This window comes from Hoplias malabaricus, chromosome 5 (assembly GCF_029633855.1).
Source record: "Hoplias malabaricus isolate fHopMal1 chromosome 5, fHopMal1.hap1, whole genome shotgun sequence".
Taxonomy (NCBI): Eukaryota; Metazoa; Chordata; class Actinopteri; order Characiformes; family Erythrinidae; genus Hoplias; species Hoplias malabaricus.
In genome coordinates this window covers 23,590,571-23,606,106 of record NC_089804.1, presented here as the reverse complement: position 1 = coordinate 23,606,106, position 15,536 = coordinate 23,590,571, and the positions used below count along the sequence as shown (strand labels likewise).

The following is a 15,536-nucleotide window of genomic DNA, read 5'->3' as shown; positions in this document are numbered from 1 at the left end:
GAAAAAAATAATTTTAAATGAAGACATCTCTTAGTTGCCATAGAAACAAAACGTTCACAAACTCTCAGCTTTTTCTCCATTAACTCCTCCTCCTCTTCTCCTCAGGTCTGTCAAACCTGGCTCAAAGAGGCCGCGGTAACTGTTGCTAGGCTTTCTCCCTTCTATCCCATGTTCTTCTTTCTTTGTGATTTACGTGTTATTGGTGTTGTCACATTGTTCCCTTCTCATAATCGCCTTTAACTCCCTGAAGGAGTTGAAAATGGGCAGAAATAGAGATCTATTGAAAAGGAGAAAAAAAAATAGATCCAACTTTTTCTGAGATTGAAAACCAATGTCATTATTGAACTGTGTTTGTGACTTCTACACTTAAGACTCGCTGCATCATGTGGAGATGGTGTTGTCTTTACAATCCCAGAATTTACCAAAATTATAGGTAGTAACAAAATTACTGCAGTAGCGTTCAAGCACAGTCCCGAACCTCTTAGCAACACTCTAGCAACCACCTGGGAAACCATAGCAACACTTACAAATACATAACCACAATGGAAAGCAAAGCAACCAGCATGCAACATTATACGGTCCATCTAAAATACAGTGGACTAATATTTAATGTTCTAAACTGGTTAAAAAACATTTATATTTTCTGCATATTTTTGTAAGCTCTGGGTTTGTACTGTTGTCATGAACTCTTGCTTTAATGCAGGCTGTTCCAGTGACTGTGACTGTTGGTGGCGACCCCTTGTGTTGTGGCTTATTTCTGCTCATGCCTCTGAACATAAGTTAAAGTGAATTTTAAGAGTCCCCCCCCACCCCCCCTCGAACATTTCTTCTCAATGCTCCTACTTTTCTAGGGCTAAAGGGTTTCAACACCAGAGGATGACAAACGGAGCAATGAATGTAGAGATTGGAAATCCGGCTTATAAAATCTATGAAGGAGAACAAGACGATGATGTGGGAGAACTTCTGGATACAGACTTCACACTGGACCCAGACAAGGTGAGACACCCAGAGGAAAGATGTGAAGTAATATCTCCTTTGGATTTAATTTAAAATTCAAAAATGACGAGTTTGTTGATTTCTAAAAGAGAATAAATTCCTTTCTACTACAAGTGCTTGATTTAAACCTGGTAGAAACTCAATCAGAAGGAGGTGCCTAGATATTCTCATTCAAGAGATAAATTAATTTCATACTAGCAAAAGAAGTAATGGCAGAAATGTAGGAATATGCTAATTACGTATTTTTATGTCATATTTATGCTCTTTTCAGCCGACAAACTTCACAAATCCCGTCTACGCCACGCTGTACATGGGAGGCCAGAACAGCCGCAATTCTTTGGCCAGTACAGATGAAAAAAAGGAGCTTCTATCTCGAGGAGATGAGGAACCTTTGGTGGACCCACTAGCATAGACTGTTATTAGCCTCGGTCCATTAGCATTAATTACACCCCCATTGCCTTTTTAGTGAGAGAAAAAATAAACAAAACCCAGGAGGAGAATCAACAAATTACACGAACACTGTATAAAATGTACAAAAAAATATGAAGGACTACTTTTGTATGTGATCGCAGTATTATATTTTGTTTTTCTTTGTCACAATGAAAAACAACATCAAAAAAATAGGCTACACAAATTTTCTACACAAATTTTAAATTTGTTTTTGTTGTTTTTGTCATCCCTGCCCGTTCTTCTTTTTCAACTTTCCTCCTTTTTTAAAAAAAACCTTAATAGCCACTACCTCTGTGCAAAATGGAATCGAGAGAAAAAAAGAAGCAAAATTGGAACAAATTTTAATTTTTTATTTTTGTATGAAATTGTATAGAGAAAAAATATTGTTCCATCTCAGTAGTGCCAACTTGTTCTCTATGAAGAGCCAAGACTTTTTTTATTTAGTAATATTTGTCTATCACAGTGTCTGTAAAGCACATGTAAAATGTCAATTCCATATTTAGCGTTTTTCGTCTTTTTCTTTATTTTATTCATAGGTCCACGTTAAAGGCATAGCTAAAGATTTTTACGGTACATACGCCGTAGAAGAACAAGTACATTTGCAGGACAATGTGTGTATTTTTGTTTGTGTCAGTTTCTCAATTAATACTTTAAATATTAGAGTTTGAAATGATGCAAAAACATTTTTGAAATGATAGTAATAATAATAATAATAATAATAACAGTGAATGAAGAGCCATTGGGAAGATCATGACATTTGTTTTAATATAAATGTTCTTTCCGTGGCAAGGCGTTCGTAACAAATGAAGTTGAAGAGTTGTGCTTTGTCAGGAGGCAGACATCAGTTTAAAGGCCTAATATCCTAAGGACCAACTTTTATTATTTCTTGTAATATAAAGTCCTTGTTTTTATCACGATAATGAGAAAAAAAGATTGAATGCATCATGTTGATATCAAATATACTGATTTTGTTCTTTCTCTTTCAGTATTATTCATCCCCCCCCCCCCCCAATGTTTTGCCTTAGAAATGTCTGTTTTTTTTTGTTGTTGTTTGTTTGTTTTTTAAACTAGAGAAAATGGAGGTTCTTTAAACTAAAAATAATAAAAAATTGAAAAAACAAACAAACACAATTGCACAAATAAAGAACCATTCAGTGTGGAGCTAACATCGTTCATTCTGATTCCATTCCGCACCTTTCATTTGTTAAAGTTTTAGTGATATTTTTCCAGAGATGCTGCTTTTGTCCAAAAGGTGATCAGCCATATCCTGATGCATGTTCAGCAAACGTTAAACAAATTCTCGTTAAGAATTTTAAAAGATTTTTCTTGTTTTTTTGTTTTTGTTTTTTTGCTCTTGAGGTTTTATGGCCACACGAATAAACAAAGAAAATAAACTGTAATCATTTCACATTGAGTTTTGATAAATTCATGCATTTTTTTTCCCAATTGTCTTTCATTTTTGCGCAGTTGCATTTAAAAATGACAGCTTTTATAGTTAAGTACAAACTGCATGGAAAACTCAAACTCATTCTGGGACGAGAATAATGTTTAATATTTTGCTGGAGTACTTTACAAAACTAAACATTTGTTATAAATAAAACAAAACTTTAAACCTTCATAGATTCCAGAGTGTTTCCTGGTCTTGTCTGAGCAGGTGTTTTTTCTTTTCCCCACTCTTCCCCATCCATATTTTCACATTTTATGAGGAGGCAATAATGTATTTCACACTAGAATTTGACTCTGTGATATATATTTATTTGGGGGATTTTTGAGTGTTCCTGGATACTACTTTTATGCAAGAGACTAGATGAGTGACTTTATACATGATGTCTTTTTAATTGTGTTTTTTACCTTCACCATTTCAAATACACTTAGAAACATAATATTGAATATGAATTATTAATATACCAGAAAACCTAACTGATTTACAAGATGAAAAATAATTGTCGCTTTAAATCTCTTCTTTCATTTTAATAATCAACCAAAAACCAAAACAGCACATTATCAGTAAATATGACCAAATCTTTAAGGGCTGATTTTCAGAAGTCTCACTGACGAAATGGTTAAGATGTAAACGGTGATTGAGAGGATTTTGGTTCTAGAGAAACTTAATGAGTTAGTCTTGTTCACAGTGGTGTTAAATGGAACCAGACGTCTGAAGTGTTATTGATGTGAAATATATTTAATGAAGATGCAAAATTTAAAATGCACTGAAAATCTAAATATCAGCCCATTTCAGCTCCAATCACTTTTCCCGGAAAAATTAAAGAATTCGCTTAAGATCATTATATATTTGAATTGTCCTGAAAGATTAAAAGTAGCAAATACCTTGCAATTTCCTAAAAATGTCCCTTAAGGATCAATATCAGACCAAATGAAGTGAATAAAATATAGTCTGAAGTAGAAATATTGTTAGTCACTGCAAAAAAACTAAATAAATGTAGCATTTCTAATCTTTACTCAATGCCTTTAGCCTTCAGCTCTTCTTTTACTCTTCGTAAGTAGTCAGGGTCTGGATATCCGTAACTGTGAAGAGAAACAACAGACAAATGCAGGTGAAACTAATAATATTAACATTTATATAAGTGTCATGATTAAACAAATATGGCTCATTATTGTCTCCATTTTAGTTGTGATTGTCTGAATCTACTTGATTGCAGTTTAAAGTGTGAATGCTCAACATCGTAGACACCTGTTAAATCAACGTTTCCTCTGAAAGGAGTATTAAACAGGAATTTGTTTCTCCTTACAGCAGTAACAATATCTACTCTTCCCAGTTGCTGCAATAGGATTAAGGGTATTTCTGTGAGAATTTGATTGCATTCAGCCACATAAACATGTTGGAAAATTAGTCACAAATCATCCCAAATGTATCAGGTGGGGATTTTACCATTTTAGTCTACACCTAGTATAGGATACAGTAACTCCAGGCTCATGTGCAGCTGCTCCAGCATTCTATTATGTGCACACACATTGTTCATTTCTCAATACTTCATAGTGTCTCAAAACAGTCCAGTGCTCTTACTTTGATGGGCCACCAGTCGTGTTGGTTTTATGATGAATGTCGTTCCAGATGACGGCATTTTGAGCTCCGGTGGTCGAGGACGTCCCAACAGTGAAGATGAGTTTCTGTTTAAAAGCTCTCTGTAACAGATTTAGCACGTGGTTTCCTTCGGCATTATCAGGAAGATAAGCTTTGCGACCTGTTCCCATGTAATGTTTTCCAGGGTTTGGATGTCTGTCCTAAATAATGAAATTATACAACCATTATTTTCTTTAAAATGAAAACATTAATTGTAAATAGAAATCTTAACAGTTCTAATTTCTCCCAGAGTTATGTATACATTTCTGCTTCCATTATACTCCAGCCATGCCACAAGATTAAAACCACTGACATGTGAAGTGAATAATACTCAATATCTCGTTAAAGCAGCACTTATTGAGGGTTGGGATATATTAAGTAGCAAGCAGTTTCAGCCACTGACTCTCCGCCCACAAGTAGATGGCGAGTCTGCTACATTGTGCTTTATTGTGGCCTCACTGTCAGAATTCGGCCAGCTGCACTCTGGCTTTATATACATCTGCATATAAGCATTTCCGGAATTTTTTGTACTGGTCTGGTGTAAATTAAAGACTGCTGCCTCCTACATGTCATGCCAAAATAGCCGTGTTATTGGTTCTTTTGCATGCCATACCTTTTCCTGTAGTAGTCTTTGGCCACGCTAAGTGGCGAAAGGTACCAGCCTCTCCTTAGATGCAAGGTAGCAGGTACTGTAAGTTTTTGAAGATGATGTCGAAGGCAGGAAAATGTGTGCGTAAAGGTCTGAACCACTCTCACAAGGGCTGAATTGAGATGATCATAAGGTTTCGCTCAGACCATCCCCAAATTGGCAGGTCTTGTGGGGTGTTTGGGGAATGCAGTGGATAGTACCTACCAAGAATTGCTCAAGCAATAGTGAAAATAGTGAGAGGTTTATGCATGCTCACTGATGTGCGAAATGCAAGTTTGTATAATCTGAACCCACAGAAGAGTTACTGCAGCACAGTCTGCTAAAAAAAACTGTTAATGCTGGCTCAGATACAGAGAAGTTTCAGAACACACAGTGCATCTCAGTTTGGGCTAGATATTCTGGGCCATCAAACCAGACGGGCAAACCTCAAGTTTCCTTGCATATAAGCTTAACCACACATAAGAACCTTAAGCACCCATGAACCTGTCAACACTTCACTGACTGTCCTTCCTTGGACAATGTTTGGTAGGTACTAGCCACTGCAAACCAAGAACACACCACCACATCTGCTGTTTTAGGGCTATAACGGGTGCTCACTTGCTGTCTGATATATATACCACCCCTTAGACAAGTGCTATTGCATAATGCTAATTATTTAGCACAGTTTCATACATTTACAAAGAAAGAATTCTTACTGTCTGGATGCCATCTTGTATGTAGTAATTAATCTCAATGGTGCCACAGTCAGAAAAACCAGGGAGATGATAACGCTGTTTACAGATAGTCATTTTGCCCTCAGGCTGGGTCCCTATCAAAGTCCCAAAGATGTCCTTACATACGGGGCAGATTTGTCCCATGCTCTTTTTGGCGCTCTCCAGGCATTCTTTACAAAACTCATGGCCACATTTCAGTTTTGTTCTGTTTGTGAATTGGTCCATGCAGATAGGGCAGTTCTCATCTTTGCTTTTATCATATTCTTTCTCTTTTCCAGTGGCTCCCCTTCCTAGATCATTTTCTTCTGTTTGGCTGTTGCTAGAGGTTCCAGGCATCCATTTTGCTGCTCTCTGTTGGATCCATGGACGTGGAAAATCTCCTGGGTTGCCAAGTATCTGCTTTATTTTATAATCAAACACAGGTTTTCCTAGCAATTCCTCTACATCAGCTATGGCAGGTGCAAGATGCTTAGGAAGTCCAACTAGTCTGCAGTTATTTTTCTCACTTTCTTCAACAAAATAATTTTGAGCGCCGAGTTGTTGAAGTGCTTGGCCCACAGCTTGCGCCTCAGAAGAGCCTTTCACTGAACAGGTTACAGCAGACATGGCAACCTTTTGGTAGAGATGCTCAAAAGCTCTGAGGGCATGTGTTTCAAGAGGTGCAGGCTGATTATCTCTGGATCGTACTGTCACTTCAGTGACGCCTTTCAAAGTTTGAGCAAAAAACTTAACTCCATATTTGTTTTGGATATCTTGTAGCTGTTTTCCACTAATGTTTTTCATCAGATTCCAATGCATCTCTTTTATCTCCATTGAATTTTTGGAATCCTTTATGTCCATTTCCAAAGTCCTTTCCGTCTTTGGAGACCAGCTTCTTGAACTTCTTGGTACATCACTTGTGTCCATCCCATTGTTATTTGGCATTTCTTTGCTGAATGATCTTGAAAGCTGCATTCCAGACTCCACTTTCAGCTCCTTCTGAACCCTGGATATTACATGTTCTGGTGCAAAGAGGAGGCACTCATCTGCCGACATGTTTAACATCATCTTGGCTTGGTCGGATGGAATATTGTGCATCACTTCTTTCATGATGTCAGACTCCATCTGTGTCTGAGGGATTTTAACAGACTGTAGTCTGTTTGTACTTTGCTGATAAAGGTCTGTAAATTGCTGGACTGCCTCATATACAGAATTGCTTTTCTTATCCTCAGCAGAAAAAAACACTGACACCTCAGTGTTTATTTTAATGCCCATCGTCTTCTCAATGTGGCTCAGCTCCTTGCCAAAAACACGGCTGAGATACCAGTAATGAAACAGGGGGACAGTGACCTGCGGGGCTCCATTTGTCTCAGTATTTTGTGGCATCTCAGCTCTGTTCTGTCCATGTCTCACTGCAGCAGAGGCAGTGTAAACCCTGTCCAGCTAAAAATGAGAAAATAGGCTTTACACCTTGACAAAAAGAGTTGAGAAATGAGTAAAAAAAAAAAAAAGAAAAAACTCATGATGTTCATTATCAATTTTGGAATGATGTTTTTAATAATCACTGATGAGAAATCCATATAAAAAAGCCAGTACACAGCTCTAATTTAATCCTAATGTATGGGTGCTTTGAGTGTTTCACTGTACACTTTTTGTTGTTGATCTACACCAGTGTAAAACTGTACAAGGCCGTTGGTCGTTTAGTACAAAGCCAAAACAACTGCCAACCAAATAGCAACACAACCCCTGAACTTTTTTTAAATCATTATTTTTTATTAGGATTCCGAGCATTAAGTACAAGGAACCCTATTGTGTTTGTTCAGATTTTTATTATTCCGCTGGAAAAAAAATTCTGCCTTAAAATTGAATTGCACAGCCCAAACTGTAAGGCCTACAGACTTGATACTAGGTCAACAGATAGTAAATGCTCCCGCTACTCAGGCGCAAAATATCAGCCTGATTGGCCTCAAGGGGGTAAAAGCGAAAGAAAACGCTTTTAAAAGATTTTCCACCCCTTGTGGCATAGAGACAATTTTTTTTTCTACATGATCCTTGGGTCCCGATGAATCAAAAAGGTACATACAACCACTAAGCTCCGTCCACTTAGATTTTTTGCTAATTAGCATAATTCGCAAAAATTATTTTCTTGAACTAGTCCTTGGATCTTCATCTGATCCCCATGATCTTGGTGTCAAAACGTTCGCAGGAGGGAGCAGGTCAAAAATTAATGGAGAGTGAATTTAATGGAATTTAATTAATGGAGAGTGAATTTGCATTCAATCTCCGATAACTCAGCTCCACCGACCATATGAGCACTTTGTAGTTTTACAGTTACAGACTAGAGTCCACCTCCTGCTCTGTATACCTTCATTGCAACCTTTCACCCTGTTCATTAATGTTCAGTAACCCCACAGAGCATGCATGATTTGGTTAACCCTCTTTTGTTGCATCTGCCTACACAGAGACTGAGAGGCCCACAGAGCTAACAATAATCGTTAACATATTTTGCGCCACTCTCTGCTTATCAACAAATGGTGACTGAGAGACCCACAGACAGATCAAACACAGAAACTCTTTTTTTGGAAAGTTAGCAAATGCCTCTGCAATGTTGAAAATGACCTCAAACTCGCAAAAGTAAGCAAATTTTAGGCGGAGAATGCGTGGAAACCAGAAATCGCCGCTTGCAGCTATATTTTATTTTTAGTTTATTTTTCACAAGACGTAACTATTGCAATTAAAACAAAACACTTTATTGATGTATATTATTAATAATCATATACTGCACCAAGTCCCTTTATGATGTGTACAAATGGATGTAACCCATTAACTTCCAAATCATCAGCTTTTCCACTGGAGCAAGAGCAAACAATCCACTAGAACTAAAAATGGACTGAAGACTTTATTCAAATCACAATCTCCCCCTTTTTTGGATTTAGTGAAGACAGAACCATTATATAAAATATACAATGACTCTGAAGACACTGTTGCCTTTTTCTTGTACATGTTTCGGTAAGATTGAGTTTTCTGCTCTGACAAACAACAATAACAACAACAACAAAGGCTTCGTAACAGACTGGATGCCAACAATGTGCTTGGACTGGTCCAAGACAAAACACACTGTGGCGGCCTTGTGATCCGACTTCGACACAGGACCAGGGCCCACTTTATTGCTAAGTTAATGTCAGTATTGTGACAACAGCAAAATATAAAGACACACCACACATCATGTAACCACAAAATAAAGATACAACAAAGTTTACCTCTGGCATGGGCTCTTTCATCTGCTCCTCCTTTGCAGGTGTGTGCTGTACCTTCTGTTCTTTCGGGTCATACACTGGCTTGGGTTTATCAAACAGAAAGTGAACTACAGTGCTGAAATTGGTTCCTTTGAAGGTTAAGTTTGCCTTCTTCATAATCTTCAAAGCCTCCAAAGCTATCAGACAAACAGATGTCTGTCAAAAAAGTGTCAAAACATTATGACCAACTGTCTAATAAACAAATACTGAGTGGAGAACTTAACAGACAAGTTTATATTTTATATAATGCTATATAACACATGAGTCAACAGACAAAAGCCTCTAGACTTATCCTAGGGTCATAGCAGGGTCACACATGCATAGATAATTACTTATATCTATATAAGTATAATTATTGATTATAAAATATAATTCCATTACCTCTCAATGGGCTTATTACCACTTTTCCGATACATGGATTCTCAGGCATGAGTTGAATGTCGATAATATCGCAATTGTCTCTCACATTTTCCGACAGTGTTCCACTGGACCACGTCTGAAGAGCGATTTGAAGCTTTGATTTCCATTTTACATCTGGTAGAGGTAGTTTACATTCCACATTGATATAAAATGTTGCTGTGTCCTGGGGGGCTGAAGGCTTTGCTCCAGAATCAAATGTTGCCCCTGCATCATCTGGTGCATTGTCCTAAAAAATAACAAGATCAAAATCTTACAGTTTCAAGGACAAAAATATCAGAACTGACAAAAGCTCCCCACCTACAGTGTGATCCTTTAAACTAATACAGACATGGACCCTTCGTACCCCTGGTAACCTTACAGCTTTAAATGGACCCATGGTACTCTTGGTACCCTTACAGCTCATTGAAGCAGTGCTTCATTCCTCCTTAAAAGTGAAGAAAAGAAAAGCAATTATCTAATGTATATCTGCATGCCTTTGATATGTCACAGAGTAAAGCTGGTGCAAAAGTCTCATTCACAGTTACAGAAATCTGTCACACCTCCTGGTCCTGGAAACATTCTCGTATCTCTGATTGGCCGATGCCAGGAGAAGAGTTCCAATATTAAAGTTGAGTGGAGGAGGAATAATGCTCTGTTACTCAGCTTCATATAAACAACATCTATCTTCAGGATCATTAAAGTGTTTAAAGTGCTGTTTGAAATTGGTTGTCCAACAAGTTCATGTAGATGTGGTGGATAGGTGTCCATCATTACACATCACTGTTGAACCAGCCAACAAAACTGAAAATAAAATTCTGCTTCCACGCTGACTGCATGTTTGTTTGACCTCTGGAAAGGTTGTGTGTTAGTGGTTAATGGCGTTGTTTGTGTTTACCTCTCTGGGGTCTTTAGGGTTTTCATCACCAGATCTGTACAGGTCCTGACATTTAAAAAGACAGGGTTAGACTTCTCATAGGAAACATAGTACAAAGAATATGGATCTGTACAGTTGAATGCAGCTACTAATTTTATAATAATTATTTTTACAGTAATTGCTGATGTTTGTTGATGTTGCTGATAACATTCTACACATTTTTCAAGCTGATGAATAGCGTTAACATTTTTATACACTGAGTTTGATCATAATATACACCAGCAACGGACTCCTTTAACCATCACAGCTTTACAGAAATGTGATGAACAAACACCAATATGTTGTTTTAAGGATTAAGGTATTCATTAATAAATGTTAATGTAACCAGCCTCTTCTTGTTGATGTTCTTCTGAATAGTTCTTCTGTGCAGATGGAAAATTAAACATTGATGAGGATGCCTGCAAAGGAATATATCAATCAGTATCTCCATTCTGGCCTTTGACAAATAGAACAAGGGTTTATTTCGTGCGTAAGTATCTAGACAGCTACTTTAAAGAGTGCCCTCTGCTGTACAATCTCCATAGAAATACACTGAACTATAGAATAATTATGGACCGGAACTATGTTTTCTAGACTGTTATAGCTCTGCTTTTTTAAATGAAGAATGACACAGAAAAGCCAGTGAAAACAGAGCATGTTTATATATTATCAGTCTTAAAGGCACCAGTTGTTAAAAATTTCAAATAATTTTCATGAAGGAAATAAATGGCCTAATGTAGAATCTAATCAATGTGTAGATATAGACACATTAAATGAAGATGAGGTATAATAACTACATTTACACTGTAAATCAACAAATAAATAAAATATAAATAAATCCAAATTCTGTGCATCACATTACTGTTTACCTGTTGTACACGTGTGGAACTGAAGGCCAGAGGCTGATCAGTAATGGCAGTGTTGACATGTTGCTGAAACAAATCATTTAAAAATAATATAGGTTCTTAATAACTGTGCTGAGTATTGAGGGTAGGTGAGGTTAAAACGCAAAAAATAAAAAATAAATTAACATCAAAGAAAAATGTTTAAATAAATTACCAGTATTTAGTCACTGTTTGAACAAACCTTCTGAGATAATTCATGAGAGCAGCTTCCCTTCACACTGTGTGAAAAACTCATAACCACTGACCAACAGAAATTCTCCAACAAGGTTTTGCCCAACAGCAATAAAAAGAAGACATTTCTCAAACAATAAGCAAAAAAAAAAAAATAACTCACCACTGAATCCTGAGGGACAGAGGTATTAATGATTTGATGGTGCACTCCACCAGTGTTCGACTGAGTGCTTTCAGGTATCGTTTGAGGATGTCGAGAGTTTAAATGAAGATTGCTAGCACTCGATTGACTAAAATCAGCCATATGCATGTGTAATTCAGAAGATGCTTTTTCCTGTAACTGAAGCATTGATTTAGTGTGTACAGTATAATTATTAAAGGTGTATCAGCCTTAACTAATAGACCACAGCTGGATCTTTTTATAATAAAAATAATATTTTAAAACCCTGCTGCTACCACACCCTCTGGTACATGAGGATGTAGAGAGATGCTTAAATGTATGTTAAAGCAAAAAAAAATGGTTTTGGTTTTACATTACATTAAGGACACTGCAATTTTGGTGATCACAATAAGATAAGACTGTATAAGACTCATCACAGTTCATCTATGTTTGCTCACAAAATAAAACCACCAATCTTCTACTGTCAACACAGTTGTTACAAACTAACATTAGTCATTCACCATAAAAAAACATTCCCTCCAAAACCAAAAGCCATGAAAAATATAAATAAATACAAAGATAATATTATTTATAGAGTTTTTACAAATATAGATATCAGAAGTAACTATTACTCACAGGTTCAGCGCCTGACAGCAATGCTGTGTGCTGCTGGTGTTGCATCTGAAATGGGGTCAGATCTGGGTACATTTTGGAGGACTGGTGGCCTTGAGTCATATTGATATCTCCCTTGATTTTTCCATAAAAATGTGATTAGAAATTTAATAAACCAGAACAGATAATTAAACAAAAAACACAACAAAATAAAACCTAATGTTTCATGGAGTATGTTTCCACCAGTTAAAAAAAGCTGATTGTATCTTGTTGTTTTACCTATTGCAAGGTTCTCTGTTAGTGGTTTATGGCATTGTTTGTGTTTATGGTTTTTAAGGAGTTAGAATGAGTGAGGTTAATATACTAAAGCTATATTTATATCTTAGGCAATTTTATCATTAAAAAACACTCACCGCTGGATTCATATTCTGAGAGAAGGAGCTATTAAGAAATTGATGGTGCCCTCCACCAGGGTTCTCCTGAAGATGTCCAGAGCTGAACTGAGGATTTCCAATATTGGAATGACTAGAATCAGTCATATCCTCATTCATCTCCTGAGATCCAGGAGAGATACATATATTCAGTATGTTCAGTATAATTATTAAATGTTATCAAGCATTATCTAATAGACAACAGAAGTGGCATGGTCATTTTATGAATAAGATTCTGAAACATGTGATACATGGGATAGAGGGATGTATGAAAAACAAAAACACAAAAATGTAAACCTAAAGCAGCAGATGTAGAAAACATTAACCAAATGTTCATGGTAAGGTCTTGTATAAAGGACCAATGTAAATCATTACTTTTTGTTATTATTGCTCCTGAGCTCCCCTACAGTCAGAGAGTGTAATTTGTGTAAATAAAATGTTTTCACTTTTTTAGTACTCACATTACTATTGTTGGAATCACTGGTGTCCATCGCCTCCTCCTTGTCATGTGACATGATTGAAGATCTTTTTTTGCTTTAAAAAATCTGCTTAAAATCTGAAATTATAAAGAGTGAGCCTAAACTAAGTATCCTAGCAATAACTGATTTTCTCATTTAACATATTCATTAAAAAAGCTGCATAATTTTTAATCAAAATAAAAAATTCTATCTCTAAAGTTTCTGAATAAAATGTTCTGAAAATATGTAATAACTGAGGATTATTTACCTAGGGCTTGGCAATAATTTAATATTAATATATATCTCAATACAAAATGTTTCATGTGGCTTTTTTTTTACTGTTAATATCAATACTGGAATGATATCGTATTGACCTAATTAAAGATATATATTGTGATATACATTTTGTCCGTATCGTCCAGCTCTATATCTACCACCTGAATGTACCAGCTCTGTGGTGGTAATGCAAATTTAAAGACCACAAAAATTTTGAGACAATGCCCTTTTGTCAGAAGAGGCAAAATTTGAACTTTTTGTCAAGTCACATCAGCTCTGTACTCACTGTGCAGGGAACAATGAACTCTCACAACTATGAAGGCATTCTGGAGTGTCTTTCTATGAGCACTAAGCTGAATGCTATTAAATAACTATAGGAAAAGCTGAAACATGCCATGAAGAAGGCATCCTGCAAACCTGAGACAGTTGGAGTTCAGGAAGGGCCAAACTACCTGTAGGCAGGTGCAGAAATCCAAGAGCTACAATATTGGTCTCTATAGTATGTGTAATAAAACATAAGGTTAATGTTTCTTATTTAAACTACTTTGTTGGATCAAAGAATAAAAATTAAGTCTGATTTCATTGGGTTCAACAGTTTTCCCACTGTCTGAGGTTCCCAGTACATGAGAGATACAGTACACTCAGAAGAGATAAACATGGGGCATCATGTGGAATTTGTTGAATGTAGGGTAAATCATTCAGTGCCGTTCATTAAGTTCTAAGTTCTATTTTCAGAGGGCAGTTCAAATAAATATGTGAAAAGGAATTACTACAACAAAGACAAAATATTAGATAATTTAAAACAAAAATTAAGGTCAATTTCACAGACAGTATTAGCGCTAGTATGAAGTTTGTGACTGATGGAAATAAAGGTTTTTAAGAGTGAGAGAGATAAGAGATCACCTTTGGACCATCTATAAAGTTATAAAATACAGTGTAATGAGCCATGTTCGACATTAAAGATTACCTTTCGCTTTTATTGTTACACAAGCCCTGAATTGTTTGTTATAAAATAAAAATTAACTTGTTGTACAGAATTTCTCATAAGGTTTTGGTGTAGATTTGGTGATGTAGGAGAACTTAAAAGGCAGGCTACACTTCCCCTGAAACCACTTGTTAAGTTAAGGCTCTTTCAATATGTGGATATACCCAACAGGCCCAAAGTTTCTAGCTAGTGATACCATTTATAATGGAGCATATCTCTAAAGGAAACTCTAGAGCAGCTCATCATTTCAGAAGAAATGCCGTGGAGTCTGTGGTAGTAAACTTTAGGCTATATAGTTTGAGGCAAGTAGAAAGAATTAGCTTAAATGACATAAACATGAATACCACTCAAATCATTACAGTGCACACTCACTCCCTAAATATCTAGTGCACTACGAACGTCTTGAAATTAGTTTCTAAACTAGTGCGCTTAGCTACTTCATAACGAACAAGGAGGCGCCCTTAGAAACACCTAGACATTTGCTACGAGCCACTTACTTTCGTTTCTATAAAGGCGAAACAGAGAGGTTATTACTCGACGATTTTTCCCGAAACTGAAGTAAATGTTCAGTAAATTGTTTGCTGTCCGCTAACAGAACGGTTTGTCGGATAAATATAAGACATTTCAGCACATTGGAATGTAAACCGTTCGTGTTTGGCTGTTTTTATTCGAACACTGTTTAGTTTAACGTTGACTCTTCTTCTTTTCACCAGAGTGCTAGCATAGCTCAGTACTGCGGATTTTAAACGCCGTCTTTAAAATATTTATCGACATTACGTGTTTCGTACCTTAAACCAACGGCTCCAGTGACAGTTATTCCGAGGAGCTTAGGTCTGCACTGCTCTCCTTAAAAACGACGAAGAAACGAAAGCAAAACTGTGCTGCAGGTTTTTTTGAGTGTTTTTAAAGCTGGAAATATCCTCCCATTAAAGAGGAAGAACAGTAATTTGTCAGATTTGCTCCACGATAAAATAGGTTAAAATGTGAACAAAAACACACAAGTACTTTAAAATTAAATGCTGTTATACAGACACTTTAAAATAATTTTTGACGGTGGTGAG

General features: G+C 36.4%; 2 protein-coding genes across 3 annotated transcripts in view; one reads left to right on the top strand and one right to left on the bottom strand.

Moving 5' to 3' along the window:
- LOC136696280 (low-density lipoprotein receptor-related protein 1-like) overlaps positions 1-2,856 on the top strand; it is a 105,376-nt gene extending 102,520 nt beyond the window's left edge. The window contains exons 88-90 of one of the 2 annotated variants that reach the window (XM_066670528.1): positions 106-135; positions 852-996; positions 1,268-2,856. In XM_066670528.1, the coding sequence (XP_066526625.1) occupies positions 106-135; positions 852-996; positions 1,268-1,408 (316 nt within the window). In that variant the 3' untranslated portion in view covers positions 1,409-2,856. The remainder of the gene's footprint in view (positions 1-105; positions 136-851; positions 997-1,267) is intronic. The other variant, XM_066670529.1, reaches the window with a different exon arrangement.
- A 10-nt stretch (positions 2,857-2,866) lies between these two features.
- Positions 2,867-15,334, bottom strand: LOC136696281 (E3 ubiquitin-protein ligase DTX3L-like). The gene is made up of 13 exons (XM_066670530.1): positions 15,264-15,334; positions 13,218-13,312; positions 12,739-12,879; positions 12,350-12,460; positions 11,717-11,893; positions 11,347-11,409; positions 10,828-10,896; positions 10,460-10,504; positions 9,547-9,811; positions 9,130-9,302; positions 5,873-7,312; positions 4,472-4,689; positions 2,867-3,972 (listed from the first exon to the last, which is right to left on the bottom strand). Exons 2-13 carry the CDS (start codon positions 13,269-13,271, stop codon positions 3,903-3,905), a joined length of 2,826 nt encoding a protein of 941 aa, XP_066526627.1. The 5' UTR covers positions 13,272-13,312; positions 15,264-15,334; the 3' UTR covers positions 2,867-3,902.
- Between the last annotated feature and the right edge of the window lie 202 nt (positions 15,335-15,536).

Excerpts from the sequence above, each read along its gene's own strand:
- LOC136696281 (XM_066670530.1), bottom strand. The coding sequence starts at position 13,271 with ATGTCACATGACAAGGAGGAGGCGATGGACACCAGTGATTCCAACAAT. Across the intron at positions 9,303-9,546 it reads GGTAATAAGCCCATTGAGAG|CTTTGGAGGCTTTGAAGATT; the intron begins GTAATGGAATTA and ends TTTGTCTGATAG. Across the intron at positions 4,690-5,872 it reads TACAAGATGGCATCCAGACA|GACAGACATCCAAACCCTGG; the intron begins GTAAGAATTCTT and ends TTCATTATTTAG.